Genomic DNA, 17,660 nt, shown 5'->3' with positions numbered 1-17,660 from the left:
GAATAATGACTGGAAACTGGAAAATAGGCTGTTGTCTTTCCTACTTGCACTTGTTGCAGTGCTACAAATAACTTCAAAAGGTGAAATGTCAGAGAGAAAAAAGTGTCATTATGATACATTTTTTCAAAATATCAAACTGTATTTTTGTATAGAATATCTGAAATATGTGTAACTTCCTATGATAGTGGTTAGACAGTATGTGAAGTGCTACACGGGTCTTTTATTTTCTTATAGAACAATAAAGTCAGACGTTTCGCATTTGAGCTCAAGATGCAAGACAAGAGTAGTTTCCTTTTAGCTGCAGACAGTGAACTTGAAATGGAAGAGTGGATAAACACTCTGAATAAAATCCTTCAGCTTAACTTTGAGGCTGCAATGCAAGAAAAAAGGAATGGCGAGTCCCACGAAGGTAAGCAGGGTTTCCAGCAAGGCTAATGTTATGTGACCATGTCTTCTTACATACATTTTGGAAGGAAGGACTTTAATGTGGCTAATTTTTTTTCTTTGTTTGTTTTCTTTGGTCATAAAAATTACAGGCCTTTTTACTGTCCACTTCAACTGATAAGCATTTTAACCTTTTGGACATTAAAACAGTACTGTTCTGTATTGATTCCAGTTGAGTCAAGTCCACGAGATAACTGTGAGACTGATTAAGCCTAGAAAAGTAGAACCTGCAATGTAGAATCATGGCTGAGGCAGTTTAAAGAAGAAAAGAAACTTAGGATGGACTTGTTTTGAAATATGTAAAATGCTGCTGAAAATGAAATAATCTGTTCTGTGGTCACTGTAGGTAGAAGTAGTGGTTACAGTGTGTGGCTTAAATTTAAATATAATTCCCTTGACCACAAATATTTCCTGCAAGTATTTAAATACACTGCTGGGGTGTAGAATCCTTTCTGTTGGAGCTCTTTAAGAACAGGTAAGGCAGGTATCTGTAAGGAATGCAGTGTATGTCACCAGTATTTCAGTGACAAATGGGTAGTCTAGTTGTCCTCTCATTCACTTTTCCTCTTGAGGGTGGATGGAGAGATGGAAACTGCTGTGAAACCAACTGTATGCATAGCCAAAAGAACCTGGAGGATATTATTGAAGGTTGTTTTTTTATAAATAGTTCGAAGTACCAAAAGGGATCATTGGAGTTTAAAATGAGATATTGCAGTCTTCAAAGACTGTCAGAATTCGGTGTGATGTTTGCAGCAAAAGCAAAATCTGAAGAGCAGAAGCATCTAGCTCTGGGAAAGACATTTTAGTATGTGGTCCTTAGCTGACCTTAGCACTGCAAGATGTTTATAGCTGACTGAATGGCTGCTTTGTAAATCCAGTAACTGTTGGTGAGTAGAGCTGGGAACCTAAGGAACAGAGGGAACTTGTTTTGAAGTCAAGTTACAATGCATTGTGGAAAGACTAATGTAAGTTTGTGCACTGAGTATCTGCTTGCCTCATGCAGATATTAAAATTAAAATTAAAATTAAAGATGTCTTCTTTTAAGATTAGAAGTAACTGTTATTTTAATGACTTTTGTAACTAGTTACATCTTTTGAGAAATCCCTGCATCAAAATTATGTGGCTGTCCACACCTATTTATGTTAATAGTTGTCATTTTTGAGGAGATAGGAGATTAAAGAAGTTCTTTTGCTATGGAGTTTTGTGAGCACATTGGAATTTTTATATTTATTTTAAAATGAGTTTTATAATTTCAGATGATGAACAAAGCAAACTGGAAAGCTCATCAAGTAGTTTTGATAACTACTATCCTGAAATTGCCAAGGTAATATATATTGTAAATGTCAACTTGAGATATAAAGTATTAAACATAAGTTAGCCACATGAACGTTCAGTAAAGGTAAGGCATTGGCTGGTAGCTTCCAGTCAGTTTGTGGTACTTGGGAAGTTTAGAAGCTGTTTTATGAGGTGTGGTTATTGAGCTTTATTATTTTTCTGCTTTTGGACAGAAACAAGATACTGTCTTGAAGTTTCCTATATAAATCTTAATATGCTGTTTAAATGCAGCATTTCTTATTATTTTATTAATTAATTATATTTCATGTTGGTTTATTGCATTCAGGTAAGTGTTAAAGTGTTTCTATAGAAATCTAGTTATACTAAAGTCAAATTTTATTTTTAGACTTAAAAATCTGGCGCAGCTTGGTAGCAGTGAAGAAGTGAATGTATTTTAAGATGTTTGTGTTTATAATGAACTGAAGGGTCCATGGATGCTTCCTGTGTTGCCATGGTTCTTGCTTTTCAATTTTTTTCTTAGAGAAGTGTGATATAAACAAGCATGAAATAAAATTGAACAAAATAGAAAATAACAGTAACTCTTCCTCAGCCCATTGCAGACTTTCAGTTAAATCAGTGAGTTATGTGTTGCAGTTGGTTTTGTGAATTTTGTAAAGGAGAAATTTTTCTTAAATCACTCAAGAATTGAAACTGGTGACCTTTTTTATTGAAGCTGCAGAATCCAAATTCCTTCCTGTGGCTTTCTTACTCTTTCTTCTATGTGGTACAGCCTGGAGTATTCGAACTTTTCTGCTTGACCATTCTGTGGAATGCTCTCCATTTTTTTTTCTGAAGATCTGTCTGACTTAGTAGCTCCTCCTGAAGGTAGTGCAGCTTATGAACTGAGAATAAGCAAACCAAATTGTATTTACTACAGTACCTAACATATCAAAGGATCCAGTCAGAATACATTAGCAAGCTTTTAGCACCCAAATTGGTTGGCTGACTTAATTCTTTATGTTAACTGCTTTGTAATTAATTTAGCACATGTGCACAAAAAGCTGTTATGTGATAATCCAACTCCAGCTATGACTGTACTTGGAAATTAATTGGGATTGTGGTGCATATAATCAAGGCTTCCTTGGAAGGGCTGTAAGCATCAAACAGCATACTTGCATGAGGCCATGAAAATTTATTTCAGAAATAAATATGAAATTAGGTGTTCTTAATGTGTGGAAGATTTTTCTTTCTTCATTGTCAGTTATTATAATGCTTATGGTCCATATTCCTTACAGAGGGGACTTCAGGGCTGCATATAGTTTTAGTACTACAGTTGCCACTTCCTGTTTCCATAACTTTTGGATCAGAAGCATGCAGCTCTTAAAGCTCATTATTTTTTAGAATATTATTTTTGCTTAGCTCTTTAAGCACTGGCATGTTTTATTATTATTATTTATTCCATTGTTATAACCTACTTACATTTCTGCTTCCTTAAAAATATTTTTTAAATTTCCTCTTCTAATTCACCTTTCCTAAATATTGCCTTTCTAAGTAATTTGCTCTAATGTGTTTCCCTAGCCTTTTTTTATTTCCTGAGGAAAATGACAGGGAAAATGCTGTCCATTTGCATTACTCTTTGTGTCTTAACTTGATTGCTTTAGCTAAATGGTGTTTGTTTGGAGGATTTATTTTGTCCTTTATTCTTTCTTGCCTTGTCTTTTCAGCTGTTGTTTGGATTTGGTTCTTTTTTCCCCAGTGGAAGCGTTGCAAGGCATTGGGCTTTCTCTAGGAGAGTTTATAGCTGGTCTATTATTTTTGTTGGTTCTAGGAGGAGAATTTCACAATAGCTGACCTCATATCCTTATGAGGAGAGAAAAATTCCTTCAGGGGTGATTGTAGAGCACCTGACAGTAGGGGAAAAAACAGACTTCCTAGGAAGGGTTTAACCCTTGTGAGTACATACATCTCCAAGCCTTCATTTTTCCATCAATAACTGTTAGTTCATAACATAAACTAAGTATGATGGTACTTTGCACTTCAGCGCATAGATGCACACACATCTGTCTCAATCTGTCTTACCTATTTCATGTTCCATTTATCTGTAATTTAACTATTAAGAGTGAATGAAGGGATTTTGTAGGAGATTTTTTTTTGTGGTTGGTTTGGGTTCTTTGTTTTTGTTACCTTTATTAATCTTAAAATAAATTAGACCTCTGAAATAGCTGTGACTGTCATGATCAGTGTGCCCAAGCACCTCCTTAACTGTTACTGCTCTTAGAATACCTTGAGGTGGGAAAATATTGTCTCAGTTTTACAGATGAGGAAATAAAATCACAGAGTCACTGATGTGCTATAGACAGGGTTCATGGTAACATGCATTTTCAATTCTTGAGTCCTGACAACTGCCCCTGTTCTGTCAGTCAAAAATGCATATAATCGTCTGGTTTTGTGCACAAAACACGAAAGAATCTAAAACTATTCAAGATGCTTTAGCTGAAGCAGTTTCTGTCTGGCTTCTATGGCTAGGTAATCTTCCTCCTCAGTTCGTGTCACTAAACATTACCTCTGCAAAACATGCACACAACTTTCTTGCCATCCTTAAACTTTTTTACATTTCCTGTGTTTCCCAACTATACCAGTTGTGCAGCAAGCTAATTCTGCCAGTACTCTGCTAGTATTGAGTATCTGGGTCGTCTCTTTCACAGCAACTCTCCTCTTTTCTTCTTTTTGTGTTAAAGTTAACAAAGAAAAGTAAATCAAAACCATTGGAGCATTTATATTCAAAATAGTACCTCAGAATTTTTTATTCTGTATTACATCCTCTAAGCCAAATTTTATTTTTTAATTCCTGTTATCAATCTAAAAATATGGTTATGATCTCTTAGAGATTGTTCTTTTGTTTTGTTCTGTTTTTTCTTTCTCTTGGGACATAGTAGAAGTTGCTTCAGTCTCCAGCAAAGCAGATGTAGACAGTAGATCACTTCCTGCTGATGGTCAGTGATCAGCGATGAGCATTTTGGGTTTGCAACTTCTTTTAACCCATACAGGCTGATCCAAAAAGAAACACCTGCCTGTAATGTAATGTTTTGTATCCTTGTTTAGCCAGCTGCTACTTTAAGAATGGCATTTCTCCTGCATGGGTAATTTTGGTACATGCATCTGTTCATTTGTCGTGTCCTGTGACTTTAAAAATCATAGAAGGCTCTTTAAATAATACCTTTTTCAAACAAAGGTGACCTATGTATACCATCAGTTTTCACATTCTATTTTGTTCCACTTCACTTTTGTTTTACTGTGAATAGATAAGTATCCACAAATCCCAGAGTACAGTGAACTCTGCAAAATAACTTCTAAATGTGAGGGGTTTATCTTTTGGAAGTTTTTGGGTTTTCTCCAGCTACCCACAGGAAAACCACTTCTTTAGCAGTAGAGCTCAAAAGTTAAAGAAAAGCAACCAACAAAAAGAAAAAAGAAAGCGACCTAGGATGATGTTTCTTAATTTAGGTGATCTGTTGTTTACTCAGCAATCCTATGGTCTCAGGATACCTCTGAGCTTTAACCTGCAGTCATACTATGTGTTTTTGTTATAATAAAATAGGATTATGAAAGTTATTGTTTAAGGAGGCAGATATATAAATTACACTGAAGTGTAGTTCCCATGAGCTTGGAAGATTATATGTTGCTGATGTAAGGTTTTATGCTTCTGGGGCTGGAAAAAAGCATTCGGAGAAGAGGCTCTCACTTTGTGCTTAGTCATGTTTGATCAATGTAAACTAAGGAGGTACAAAACTCAGTAAGAGAGAAATGAACGCATTAATCAAAAATGTGTGGAGCTTTGAGCATCACAGAAAAAGACATGAAATTGAAGCCCACTTTAATAGTGTGATATCAAAACCTCTTTTCTTATTTTGTACAGAGTACCAGAGAAGCAGAAATCAAGCTGAAAACTGAAAGCAGAGTTAAACTTTTTGCCTTGGATCCAGATGCACAGGTTAGACTTCTTAGCAGGAAACAGGGGTGTTTTATGTTGATCTTTTTGAGATGAAAGCAAACTTACGTTTATTTTTCTTTTATCTTTTTAAAGAAACTTGACTTTTCTAATATTGAACCAGAAGTGAAGCCATTTGAAGAGAAATTTGGAAAAAAAATTCTTGTAAGGTGTAATGATTTATCTTTTAATTTGCAAAGCTGCGTTGCAGAAAATGAAGAAGGACCAACAACAAATGTAAATAATTAATCTAATTACTTTCTGTTAATTCAGAAATGAATGTCCTGATGTTTAGTTGGCACTATCCTTAATGGCAGGGATTCCTTGTTGTGATTGGGAAGTTTATATTATGGGGATTTTTGCTATTTTAAATCAAAATGAAGACCTAAATTGAACATAAAGTAACTTTGCTGCTAATATTTTTGTTGGGTAGTGGAGAGAGAAATTTTTCTTTCACTGTCTTTTACATTTGTCAGGAATACATTTTCAGGCCATGTGTGCTCCTGAAAATGTTACTTATCTTTTTTCATACACGTTTTTACACTGATCTAGATGCTAGCACTGATACTTGGTTTGTTTTTTGTTTTTTTTTTTAATGTTTAGGTAGAACCTTTCTTTGTCACACTGTCACTATTTGATATTAAAAACAACAGGAAGATTTCAGCAGATTTCCATGTTGATTTGAACCACGCCTCAGTAAGGCACATGCTGTCCAGTGCATCTCAACAAATGATGAATGGCAGTGGTGATAGCTTACACAGAATTCAGGACATTCATGAAACTGTCTTGCAATATCCAAAGCAGGTAAGAGCTAGGAGCCTGAAGAACTAGTAGGATTTTGGATACAAGTTTCCTAGATTATTTCTTTGGCTTTCTATTATGTCATGTAAAATGTGCATTTTCCTTCTTTATTTATCTTTTGTTTTATTTCTAGGGAATATTTTCAGTCACATGTCCTCATACTGACATTTTCCTTGTGGCTAGAATAGAAAAGGTGCTACAGGGAAGTATTACACATTGTGCTGAACCATATATGAAAAGTTCAGATTCATCAAAGGTATGTTATTTTCTTATGTAGCATGAAAAAAAATACTGAAGCAAACCAGATTGATTTCAAACTAATAACTACAAATCAAAATCTTTGTTGTTTTATAGTAGATTAATGTAACTGGATAATTTGATTTAGTAAGCTGCAGTTGTTTCTAGTAACTATTATTACATTGTAGATAAAGGAACATTTTATTGGAAACATTTATTTCACTTTTTATGGCTGTGACAATGTAATTTTTAAAATGTCTTCAAGTAAACTGTTTTGACAAAAGAATAGTGGACTTCAGTGTGAAAGTTGAGTTGAAAATTGTTGAACAGTGAAATGTTAAATATAGATCATAACTGTATATCTCTCTTTGTTAATGCATCTTGTTTAGTGTAACACGGTTGACATTTTCTTTGTCTTTCTTTTTGGTGACAATAGTTTATTGTAACTTTATCTGCACTCTTGTTTTGTATTTTTTTTTTTTTTTCTCCAGAACCATTGAGATCATTAAGCTTCTGGTTTTATATATAAAATTCTTTGGGGATTTGCCCAAATCACTTCTGGAAATAATCCACTGGAACATCTTAAGTTTCCAGGAATCTAGGATGGTGTAACATTTTGATGTTCTCTGAAACATAGCTACAGGAAGTTTTGTTAGTTGCTGCTTCTTGTTTGTCAGTGAAGAAGCAGAGGTTCAATAGTTTTGATTTACAGCTATGCTTAAATAGACAGACCAACACAGAAGAGAAAAGTGGTTTTGTAAGCAGTGTCAGCTACTATTGATGTTCTGCCTATTTTTAGCTAAGAAGAAATAGTTAACTTTCAGTCTCTACAGGGCAACAGTGTTCTTTCCTACAAATTTGATGCTGGCTAAGCTTTGTGTAAAAAACCTTGTATTTTTCACTTGGTCTTAATATAGATCAGCCTACTGATTTGGTTTTCCAGGAATGTGTGAGGGTTTTTTTTTTCCCCACAAGCTATTGTTGGAAAACAGCGGCTTTGTATTTTAGGAGTTTGGTTTTGATGTTGACTATTACTGAGTTAAAATAAAACCTGAACTGAGTGTAGGTGATTTTGGTGTCCTTGGGCCTGAGCCATGTGAGGAGGTTAAGTAAGCCCAGGTGGTGCCACATTTGATGCTGAGTTCTGGATTTGTAGTTGCCCTGTACGATGGGAGTAGACAATGAGAATGCTCATGGTTATATTAACTTAATCTTTCTAGCATTCAATCACTTATAATTTTATACAAATGAATGCTTAGTTTGAATTTTTCTTCTGTTCTTGTTCTCAAGGACTACACTGTACTAATCTGAAACAAAAGAGAGCAATACCAGCTATACAGGCCTCCGTGTGGGTCAGTGCAGGGAGCGAGTTCCAGTTCCCTGCAAAATTGCTACTCTGGACAAGAAAAAGGGAAAATGGTAGCAGCACATTCTATAGTCAAAAGAAAAAAAAATCACTTTTTCTCCCCTTTGATGTTGAATAGAATGATTTAATGATTATTGTTTACTAAGGTTTTATGCTTCCAAGTGCTATTTCCCCCTTTTTTTACAGGAAAGGGTAATAGAGAGTTCTCTCAAACACACTAACAGAATCAACTCTTTATAATATCAACAGCACAGATCAGGGATAATATTCAGGAAGTTTTACTCTGTAGCTGGTTTTGCTTCTGGCAAAGAGTTTTGCTCTGTGTGGACACATGGGAAAAGCTGATTTCTGGAAAAGAGAAACCTAAGTGGTTCAGCTCAGTGTTGAACATCTCAAACCAGTGGGTTTCTAGCTTCTGATTGTTGTATTTGTTGGTTCTGTATAATGGAGGTTTTGTTCATTTAAAAGTTAACAAAATCAAGAATTTAAACTTTTAATGAGAACAATGTTGCAATGTCCATACACAGAGTTGTCCATGTGATCTTCATACAACTCTTCCCCATAGTCTGTGTGTATTTGTAGTACAAGGCTTGCAGAGTATTGTACTACTTACTCTGTAGGAATGTGTTCTGGTACATAGGGTGAATGGTGGATATAGGGGGGGGAGCAAGTGAGAGGGGAAATGTGGAGGGTTTTTTTTGAGTTTTATTTTTAAAAACAGTTTAATTTTGCTCTAGCTTTCAGTCTATATTCTGTGTATAATACTATTTCTCATGCTTAATTAAGTGTTTTTTATCAGAAATGTGGATGGGTCTGTTTACACCCATGAAATGCTGTGAAATCAGCAGGCTGTGCTTAACATGAAATGAGTAGTTAGGAGTCATTATCAATTGTCTTTCCCTTCACATACTTAGGATTAGTCTATAATCTTCTAAAGAAGATTTTCTAATTGATATCAGTGTCAATATATGGGTTTTTTTCTTGAGTACTAATGGTTCAGAAAAATGTAGCTTTTCAAATATGGCTATTTCTTATGTCCCTTGTAGGTTGCACAGAAAGTTTTGAAGAATGCTAAGCAGGCATGCCAGAGATTAGGTCAATATAGAATGCCTTTTGCCTGGGCAGCTAGGTGAGGACAAATCTTGTCAATCTGTATTTTTTCCCTTACTTTTCTCTAACATGTTTTTTTATATCTCCCTTCTTGTAAAACTTAAAGTGCTATTTAAATTATTTCTTCTTTTGCTTTCAATTAACCGAAGATTTCCAGCAACCTTGCACTTCAACTCTGTAGTAGGAGAAAAGTTAGAAACATGCATTATTATTCAAACTGTTGATCTTGCCAGCTGTTTTCTGTTGTCAATATTTTTAATGTTATCAAAGATTAAATGGTTCACACTTGTTAGACTGAGCTATTTGTATCTTAACCTCACCTACGAGTTTAATATTAAATATTAAATATTAATGAATATTAAATGTTAATGAATATTAATGAAGGATGGTGCAGGATGTTCTGATTTTTAATAAAAAATTTTCCTGAAATGAATTTCAATACTTGCATAAACTCAGCTAAAAGCAGGATTTTTACTTTCAGGACATTGTTTAAAGATGCCTCAGGAACCCTGGACAAAAATGCAAGATTTTCTGCTCTCTTCAGGCAAGACAGTAATAAACTCTCAAATGAAGACATGTTGAAATTGTTAGCAGATTTCAGGAAGTAAGTCTGATTTTCCCACTTGAAAAAACAGAAACAAACAAACCTAAAACTCCTCACTCCTAACCCACACAATATTTTGTTATGGTCTTGAACTGGAACATCTAGTATTTTGATGTATGTATTTATACATGTCTTTCACATCAAATATAGGATCTGTATAAATATATTTAAGGCCTTCAAACAAGCTACAGATCTTTCTTTTACAGGGTTTGGGGGCTATAAGCAGGACTGAAGTATAATCCCACATGTAACATGCAGTCAGAATCATACCCTAAAGTACCTCTATGTTTGCACAGTATGCTCAGCTGTTTCTCAAAGGAAAACAAGTATGAGCATAAATCATCTGTTCCCTGACCTTGGGCAGGGGATGCTGGCTCTCAGGGAAAGGATTCAAGCAAGTCTCCTGCCCACCTTCCTTGGGAATGTGTGTGTCTCAGGATACCTAAATAGCAGAGCATTTTTACCAAGTATTATTAAAGAATTCATTGTTTTGTGTGGGAGACTTATAAGTATTAACTTGAATAATCACTAAGTACAAAATGGGCTATAGTTTCTTTCTTTGTGCTTAGCAAATCTGAGAAGGAGATGAGATTTGCAATAGGTTTTTAGCTCACTTTTAGCAAGTGGCTGAAAGTTTTGTTGAACTTGGTGTAGCAGTAGAATATACTGGTACTCTGGTGGGATTTTAGTTGTTGAGAATTTTAGATTTTTTGTGTACTGATTTTTAAGAGAATATTATATTTAACTTGAGGTTGTAGAGCAAGTTTTTTAAACTAAATAGTAGAACTGAGATTATAAGCACATAGTTTAATTTAAAATGTGTGATATTACAACAGACAATAATAATACTCCTTGCCATAAATGCTATTACTGCAATTGAAGCAATCAGTAAATTAGCCTGCCACACTACTCTGTGAGTTAAGGGAGTGTTTTTGGTTATTTCAGCATCCTGTTTGTGGAACCATGTACAGTATTTCACAGGAATTCCAGTAAGAAAGGGGTTCTGATGTCTAAGGCATATCTGTTGGAATTAGAATCCTGACTCCAGCCAGAAGTTTGATTCACAGCATGAGATTGCTTTTTAGGACAATTTTGCACCCACTTGCTGTGCAATAATATTAAAAAAACCTTGCTGCTGACTGTCTTTACTAATAAAGGATTCTGCATGGTTTTGGCATGGAAAATACTTGTACTTCATGTTTCTGAAATAGCTACACCATAACATTTATAGTTGGGTTTTGCAGGGTGAATTGCTAGTCTAGAAAAAGGAGGAGATAGAAACTTGCTGATTCTCTTCCCCCAGGTTTATCTTACTGCCATGAATCCTATCACTTGCAACTGAAATGAAAAACTTACTTACAGAGTCCCTCTTTGCTGCACATGGTAGTGAGTTACTACATGGCAAAACTTGCTTTTGAAAAAGCGTTTCATTTCAATTTAAAGAAAGAAAAAGTCATGCTTTTCCGTGACCTTTGACACACTTGTGTGTCAAGTCTTTTTTTTTTTCCCTGAGAATTTAAAGGAAAAGAAAACTGTGTATCTAGGCAAAAAGCAAGACCACATCAGTCATGCACCCTCAAACCACCTTTCCTCTCATACTCCTATTTCAGGATATTACTTTTGCCTCTGTTTCCTATTATCTTTTTTTTCTGGCATCTGATTTGCATTTAGCCTGACTTTGAGGGACTTTTTTTTCCTTCCTACAGACCTGAAAAGATGGCCAAACTTCCTGTTATTTTAGGAAATCTGGATGTTACAATTGACAATGTGTCACCAGATTTTCCAAGTAAGTACTAACAAACACTGTTAAATGGGCATTCAGGCTTTTTCCTCTTCAGTTCTTTATTTGTTTTTTTATAATGTGTTTTCAGATTATGTTAACTCATCATACATTCCCATGAAACAGTTTGAAAACAGTACCAAGACACTCACAGCGTTTGAAATAGAGGAGTTTGTTCCCTGTATACCAAAATGCACTCAGCCTTTTACCATCTACAACAATCATCTTTATGTTTATCCAAAGCACTTAAAATATGACAGTCAAAAGTCTTTTGCAAAGGTGAGTAGAGGAAACCTGTACCACCTTCTTTCTCAGGTTTAGTTAAGATTGTTTACATATTAATTTCTGTGATGATCCTTATGATTAATTGCTTGGGTTTATTTTTTTAACCACTGCTTTAGGCTAGAAATATTGCAGTGTGTGTTGAGTTCAAGGATTCTGATGAAGAGGATTCTTTGCCTTTGAAGGTCAGTCTTTTCATTTTTGTGGCTGATAGAAGTAAATAGTGAGCAGTTAGCTAAGTAACAGTAGTACTTTAATTGATCTAGTTTGGGATGGTGGCTTGAGAGTAACTTCTGGATGGCTTGCTTATGATAAAATAAATTTCTAAAGAGTCCTCAGAGCATTTAATGTATTTGATATTCTTTTACTAAAATTCCAGGAATAAGCTTGTTGCAAACAAGGGTAGCTTATACCTGCTCCCCAGTAAGTTAAAACATTAAAGATTTATTTGAACTGCAGAGCCAAGCTCCATTTTATGAGCTATCACAGTATATAAAAGGTGCCTGGAAGAACAGAAGTAGAGAAATGTAGAGACATCCTGAAGTGAAATCACAGTGTCAGCTCTACTGCACAGCAGGCAGACTGAACATCATGTAAAGAAACCAAGTTAAATACAAGTTAAAATATTTCAAATTCTAGGTGAGACATTCTAAGCTGAGGGTAAACAAGAATCACATGGTCTTTTTGTTCCTTTTTCCTTTTTTCTGTTCTTAGTGTATCTATGGTAGGCCTGGTGGACCAGTATTTACGAGAAGTGCATTTGCTGCTGTTCTGCATCACCATCAAAATCCAGAGTTCTATGATGAGGTAAGCTGCCTTTCTGAGGAAACTTTACTAGGTCAGGTACTATGTAAGTTTCAAAATACAAGAAAATATTAGAGGATTGCAAAGTTCCCAGTTAAATCAGGTTGCCTTTCTAAGAATTTTGTTAAAGTTTTGTGTGTTTGATTTGTGGTCTAGCTTCAAATAACATACAACCTGGAATTGCTTTTTAAATGTAGAACCAGTAACACATATCAGTGCTCTAGCTGAAAACTTCTACAGAGATTTCTTTGCCTTTCAGATTAAAATAGAGCTGCCCACTCAGTTACATGAAAAGCACCATTTGTTGTTCACATTCTACCATGTCAGCTGTGATAATTCAAGCAAAGGGAGTACAAAGAAGAAAGATGTTGTTGAAACACAAGGTTTGTACACTAATGCCTTACTTTCAGTCATTACTTTGGGGTATGCTTATCTGGTAACCCATAATTTTTGTGATCCATATAATGCTTTCTAATTACATAGGACTGACTGAAATATTTAACAAAATATTTCTTCTAATTTAAATGTTTCCAATTTTGGTTTAGATTGTCCGTTGAATGTAGAGTAGTTTTTGAAATCAGTGACAGTTACTTTGTGCTTTCAATATTATGTAGTTTTTTGAGTTCAAATCATTTGGCCTTTACAGCAACATGTTCTATTTTATGAATTACATGTCAGAATTATTTGGTAAGACTTTTCATGTAAGGGTGTATGTGAAGTTTCATAATATTTAAAATCACTTGCCTTTCATATTCTGTAGTTGGGTATTCTTGGCTTCCTTTGATAAAAGATGGAAGAGTGGTCACCAATGAGCAACAAATCCCAGTGTCAGCAAATCTTCCATCGGGCTATCTTAGTTATCAAGAAGTGGGTGTTGGAAAGGTATGTTGTAGAAAATGGTTCTAAACTTAAAAAAGAACCCAAACATAGTGGAGAGAATGTTTGGTTGTAATTGCCCAGTCTGCTGATAAGATTTAAGTAATTTTCTAATAGAATTTATTTTCTTTTATAGTAGAAATGGAATGCTTAGCAAAAGTCAGCTGTCTGACCTAGAGGAAACAAATAAACCCAAAGAGACATTGGAGACAAAAAAAAAGTATTAGGACAGGTTGAGTCAAATTCTTCTAAAAATCAGAAAGTTGTTACATACTTCTGTTGTTATTTAGCTGATACAATTAAGATATGCTTATGTTTCATTTCTATAGTAATAATTAACTAGAAGTTACAGTAATTTTTAAACATTTAAAATTATTTTGAGGTTATGAAGGTTTGCAAATAATCTGAAGTACTTTACTAAATTTTTTTTAGCATTTCATGCTGTCTTCTTTCAGTAAGTCCTTTATTCCTGAACAAGTCTTCTCACATCTTGATTTTTGTGATCTCTATACTTCACAAGTAAAATTTATGGTTGTATTTTTCAAAGCAGAAAGCTTGCATAATTATAGTCATACAAATCATACCAAGGAGGATACAAAATGAAAATGTGATAGGGAATTTGACAAAGTTTGAATGCAGAGACAAAATTGACTAATTTTGGAGGAAGAGACTTAAAATCAACAGCGAGATGTGCTGCTCTCCTCCTGTTCTACCACCTGGTCTTTTTTAAACTCTGCTGTAAGCTTTCCAACCATTGTCTCCTTCACATCTTTCATCTTCTCACATTGTAGGTGTATTCTTTATGCCTCTGCTGTTTGTCTCTGCTCATGCCCATGGGTAGAAAAATAAGGACCAATGAGTCTAGTGGTAGATTTAGCAATAAAACCTCTCCCTAACTGGTTATCAGGGTCAGCATTCTCATTCTCAGTTCTTTGGAAATGGGATGAGAAGGAAGGACTAGCTGCTACCTATCAGTGACATGTGTTCAGTTTTAAACCTTGTGAACATCTGTAGAAATCCTTGTGTTATTTTTCTGAGAAAACAAGTAAATATTTCTCTCTAGTCAGAAGTTTCTTTGCAGAGTTGTAGGGGAAACACAAAATCTGTGACTCACAGAGAATCAATTTTGTTAGCCACCAAGGAAAATACTGTGGGACTTGTAAAATACATTTTGAGCTTCATAAATGCTTTTGGAAATATTGCCTGCATAATTTTGCTTTTTTTATGACTTTATTCATTGCACACTACATTTCTTCAACCTGTTTTCTTTTTCTTTTTGAAAGAAGTGTTGTTAATGTTAGTGTTGTTTTATTTTAATATACTACTACATTATTTTACTTTCCCCCTTGTGTGTGTGCAGCATTCTGGTCCTGAAATTAAATGGGTAGATGGAGGCAAACAGCTGCTAAAAATATCCACGCATCTGGTGTCAACTGTGTATACACAGGTGAGTTATAAAGCAAATTTAATTAGAGAACCTTTTAGGAATTACATATGTTTATATTATGTGTATACAATATATGAGAAGATTTTTAAACTCAGTATGCTCACCCCTTTTTTGTCTCTTGGTCTTTTCTCATGGTCTCTTTCTTTTACATCAGATGTGAAAAACAGATCTTGAATGGAAGGTATTCAAAACATGAGCCTTTTGTCTCCTGTCATCCATTTCAGTCTAAATTTTCCAGTTAGATGAGCGCTCATAGTTGTCTAAAAGCTGTTTACTGGCTTGTCTGCAGAGCAATGAGTCCTGTTAGAGCTTTTCATAGAAAACCTATTATGATAAGTATGCTATTTTCTGCATGTCAGTAGGAAGGAAATATAGATGGAATTTTGTATAATGAGTATTCAAAAAAACACTCAAAATTTCATAAAAAAAAAGACTTGATAAGTCTTCAGAATAGTGCACTTCAACTATTATTTTTTAAAATTGAATCTATGGACAAAGATATGTACTTATACCTGTAAATACTTTTAATGGATTATAGATAGTAATGTTAGATATTGTTGAATTTGTTGTTCTTTTTGTCTTTGACAGGACCAGCACTTGCATAATTTTTTTCAGTACTGTCAGAAAACAGAGTCTGGAGCTCGTGCACTAGGAACTGATCTTGTAAAATATCTTAAGGTATAAAATGTCAGTGAATTACAGATTATATTTTTCATTTATGCTTTTACAAAGCCTTGGAGCTTCAGAAATTTTGTAGGTCTCATTTTTCAGTGTTAGGATTAGTACTATGACTATGACTCGTATTAATGGAATATGCTGTGGGAAAAACCCACAGAGATGCTTTTCTACCTTAAATAAATTTACAAATGCAATGTAAGAGGAAACCACAAAGAAATAATGGGATAGTATTGGTCAGCTTTATGGGTGGTAATTTCAAAACACTAATGGCTTAGTTTGTCAAAATAATCAAATTGAACTGTGTAGAAATTGTAAGGAATCTCAACTCTTGATTTTTCTAAAATTTTGCTTAGAAGGTCATCATTGTCATGTCTTCAGTTCTCTTTTGGGATTAGATCAATAGAGTGCATGGTTCCCACTTCAGTTTTTTCTGACACAGATCACATAAGAAGAAAGACTATTTTGTCTCCTGGATAGTGTGGATGTGCAGGCAAACAGAGACAAGACAGCTGCCTAACACCCAACACTAAATGGAGTTTGACACTTGTTATCTGCATACACGTCGAGCAAATATATTCTTTTTGTCAAATTCCCTTTAATTCCAGGGAATTTTGTGGCATAAGACTTTGTAGGATGAACTTAATACACTGCCTTTTTTGTTAGAGTGGTTATGTCTGTAGGATCTTCTGCATGTGATGGAATGCAAAGGCTTATCTGGAAGAAATTTTCATTAATAATTCACTGTCTCCAATTTCCATTAAGTAGTTAGGGATTTTAGTTCATCCTCAGTTTTAACAAAATTGTTAGTTTATTGTTTAGCAGTAAGTAGTATAATTAGTATTGCACTTAGCTCAGGTAAGAAATCTGCATGTTTTTGTGGAACTTCTGTTTGCTAAATCTCTTAATTGGTGGATAAAATACCAAGGTATACCAATGTCAGTCTCAGTGTGCTATTGGGCACATGGACAGACTTTTCACTGAATCATTACCTAGAATGCTTTTCAATGGAAAAGTACTAATAAGTACTTCTAAAATGCTGGTAATAACAATTAATTTGTATCCTTAATTTACTTTCCTGTCGAAAATATTTACTAAATATTTATATTGGAAAATATCCTCAATTGCTTTCTGTGCCATATTTTTGATAACAAACACCAAGTGGTGCAAGCTGCTTGTATTTTTGGAAGAAGACTTGCAATAAATTTTTTTGTTTCAAAATTTGTGATTTAAATGATGTTGGTTCACAGGGGTGACAGTATTACTACTCTCTTTTAGAGCCTTCATGCTATGGAAGGCCACGTGATGATTGCTTTCCTGCCAACTGTTCTAAACCAGTTGTTCAGAGTTCTCACCAGAGCAACTCAAGAGGAGGTTGCAGTCAATGTGACAAGGTAAAGAATTTTAAGTGGTTCATAGAGTCTACATGATGACTGGGTTATCACATTAATCTGTGACTGAGTAGCATTTTTATTGTTGCAATCACAGCTTCCTTTATAAGTTTACTTGTTTTCTGACTTCTGTTTAGGGTTATTATCCATATTGTTGCCCAGTGTCATGAAGAAGGTTTGGATAGCTACTTGAGATCTTATGTAAAGGTAGGTAAAAGTAAATTGAATGTTTCCTTTTTTTATTTCCTTAAGAAATAATATATTTAAATTCAGTTGCATCTATTTAGTTTCATTTCTTATGTATTATGCCATCATTTTGTATATAATTCTGGTTTTCCTCCCCAAGTATGCGTATAAAGCAGAACCCTATGTTGCTTCTGAATACAAGACAGTGCATGAAGAGTTGACAAAGTCAATGACAACAATTTTAAAGCCATCTGCTGACTTTCTTACAAGCAACAAACTACTTAAGGTATGTGTTGAACTGTACTTTGTACTGTATGTTCTTACTTAGTCATAACTGAAGAACAGGAACTAAGTGTATGGAAATAGTTGTTGAACACATGTAGCAATCTTATTG

General features: G+C 34.5%; 1 protein-coding gene across 13 annotated transcripts in view; it reads left to right on the top strand.

Moving 5' to 3' along the window:
* The window catches only part of DOCK9 (dedicator of cytokinesis 9), a 113,184-nt gene that overhangs the window by 57,224 nt on the left and 38,300 nt on the right, over positions 1-17,660 (top strand). For 12 of the 13 annotated variants that reach the window (XM_072931442.1, XM_030276440.4, XM_030276497.4 and 9 more), the window contains exons 8-26: positions 235-409; positions 1,701-1,768; positions 5,636-5,710; positions 5,804-5,944; positions 6,311-6,511; positions 6,642-6,764; positions 9,158-9,240; positions 9,703-9,825; positions 11,532-11,611; positions 11,697-11,884; positions 12,007-12,072; positions 12,602-12,694; positions 12,951-13,074; positions 13,452-13,573; positions 14,928-15,014; positions 15,603-15,692; positions 16,968-17,083; positions 17,218-17,287; positions 17,427-17,552. In XM_072931442.1, coding sequence (XP_072787543.1) covers positions 235-409; positions 1,701-1,768; positions 5,636-5,710; positions 5,804-5,944; positions 6,311-6,511; positions 6,642-6,764; positions 9,158-9,240; positions 9,703-9,825; positions 11,532-11,611; positions 11,697-11,884; positions 12,007-12,072; positions 12,602-12,694; positions 12,951-13,074; positions 13,452-13,573; positions 14,928-15,014; positions 15,603-15,692; positions 16,968-17,083; positions 17,218-17,287; positions 17,427-17,552 — 2,151 coding nt within the window. The remainder of the gene's footprint in view (positions 1-234; positions 410-1,700; positions 1,769-5,635; positions 5,711-5,803; positions 5,945-6,310; positions 6,512-6,641; positions 6,765-9,157; positions 9,241-9,702; positions 9,826-11,531; positions 11,612-11,696; positions 11,885-12,006; positions 12,073-12,601; positions 12,695-12,950; positions 13,075-13,451; positions 13,574-14,927; positions 15,015-15,602; positions 15,693-16,967; positions 17,084-17,217; positions 17,288-17,426; positions 17,553-17,660) is intronic. The other variant, XM_072931408.1, reaches the window with a different exon arrangement.

Source organism: Taeniopygia guttata, chromosome 1, assembly GCF_048771995.1.
Source record: "Taeniopygia guttata chromosome 1, bTaeGut7.mat, whole genome shotgun sequence".
In the NCBI taxonomy this organism is placed as follows: Eukaryota; Metazoa; Chordata; class Aves; order Passeriformes; family Estrildidae; genus Taeniopygia; species Taeniopygia guttata.
The sequence above is the reverse complement of the archived record's forward strand: the minus strand, read 5'-3'. Positions and strand labels throughout refer to the sequence as shown.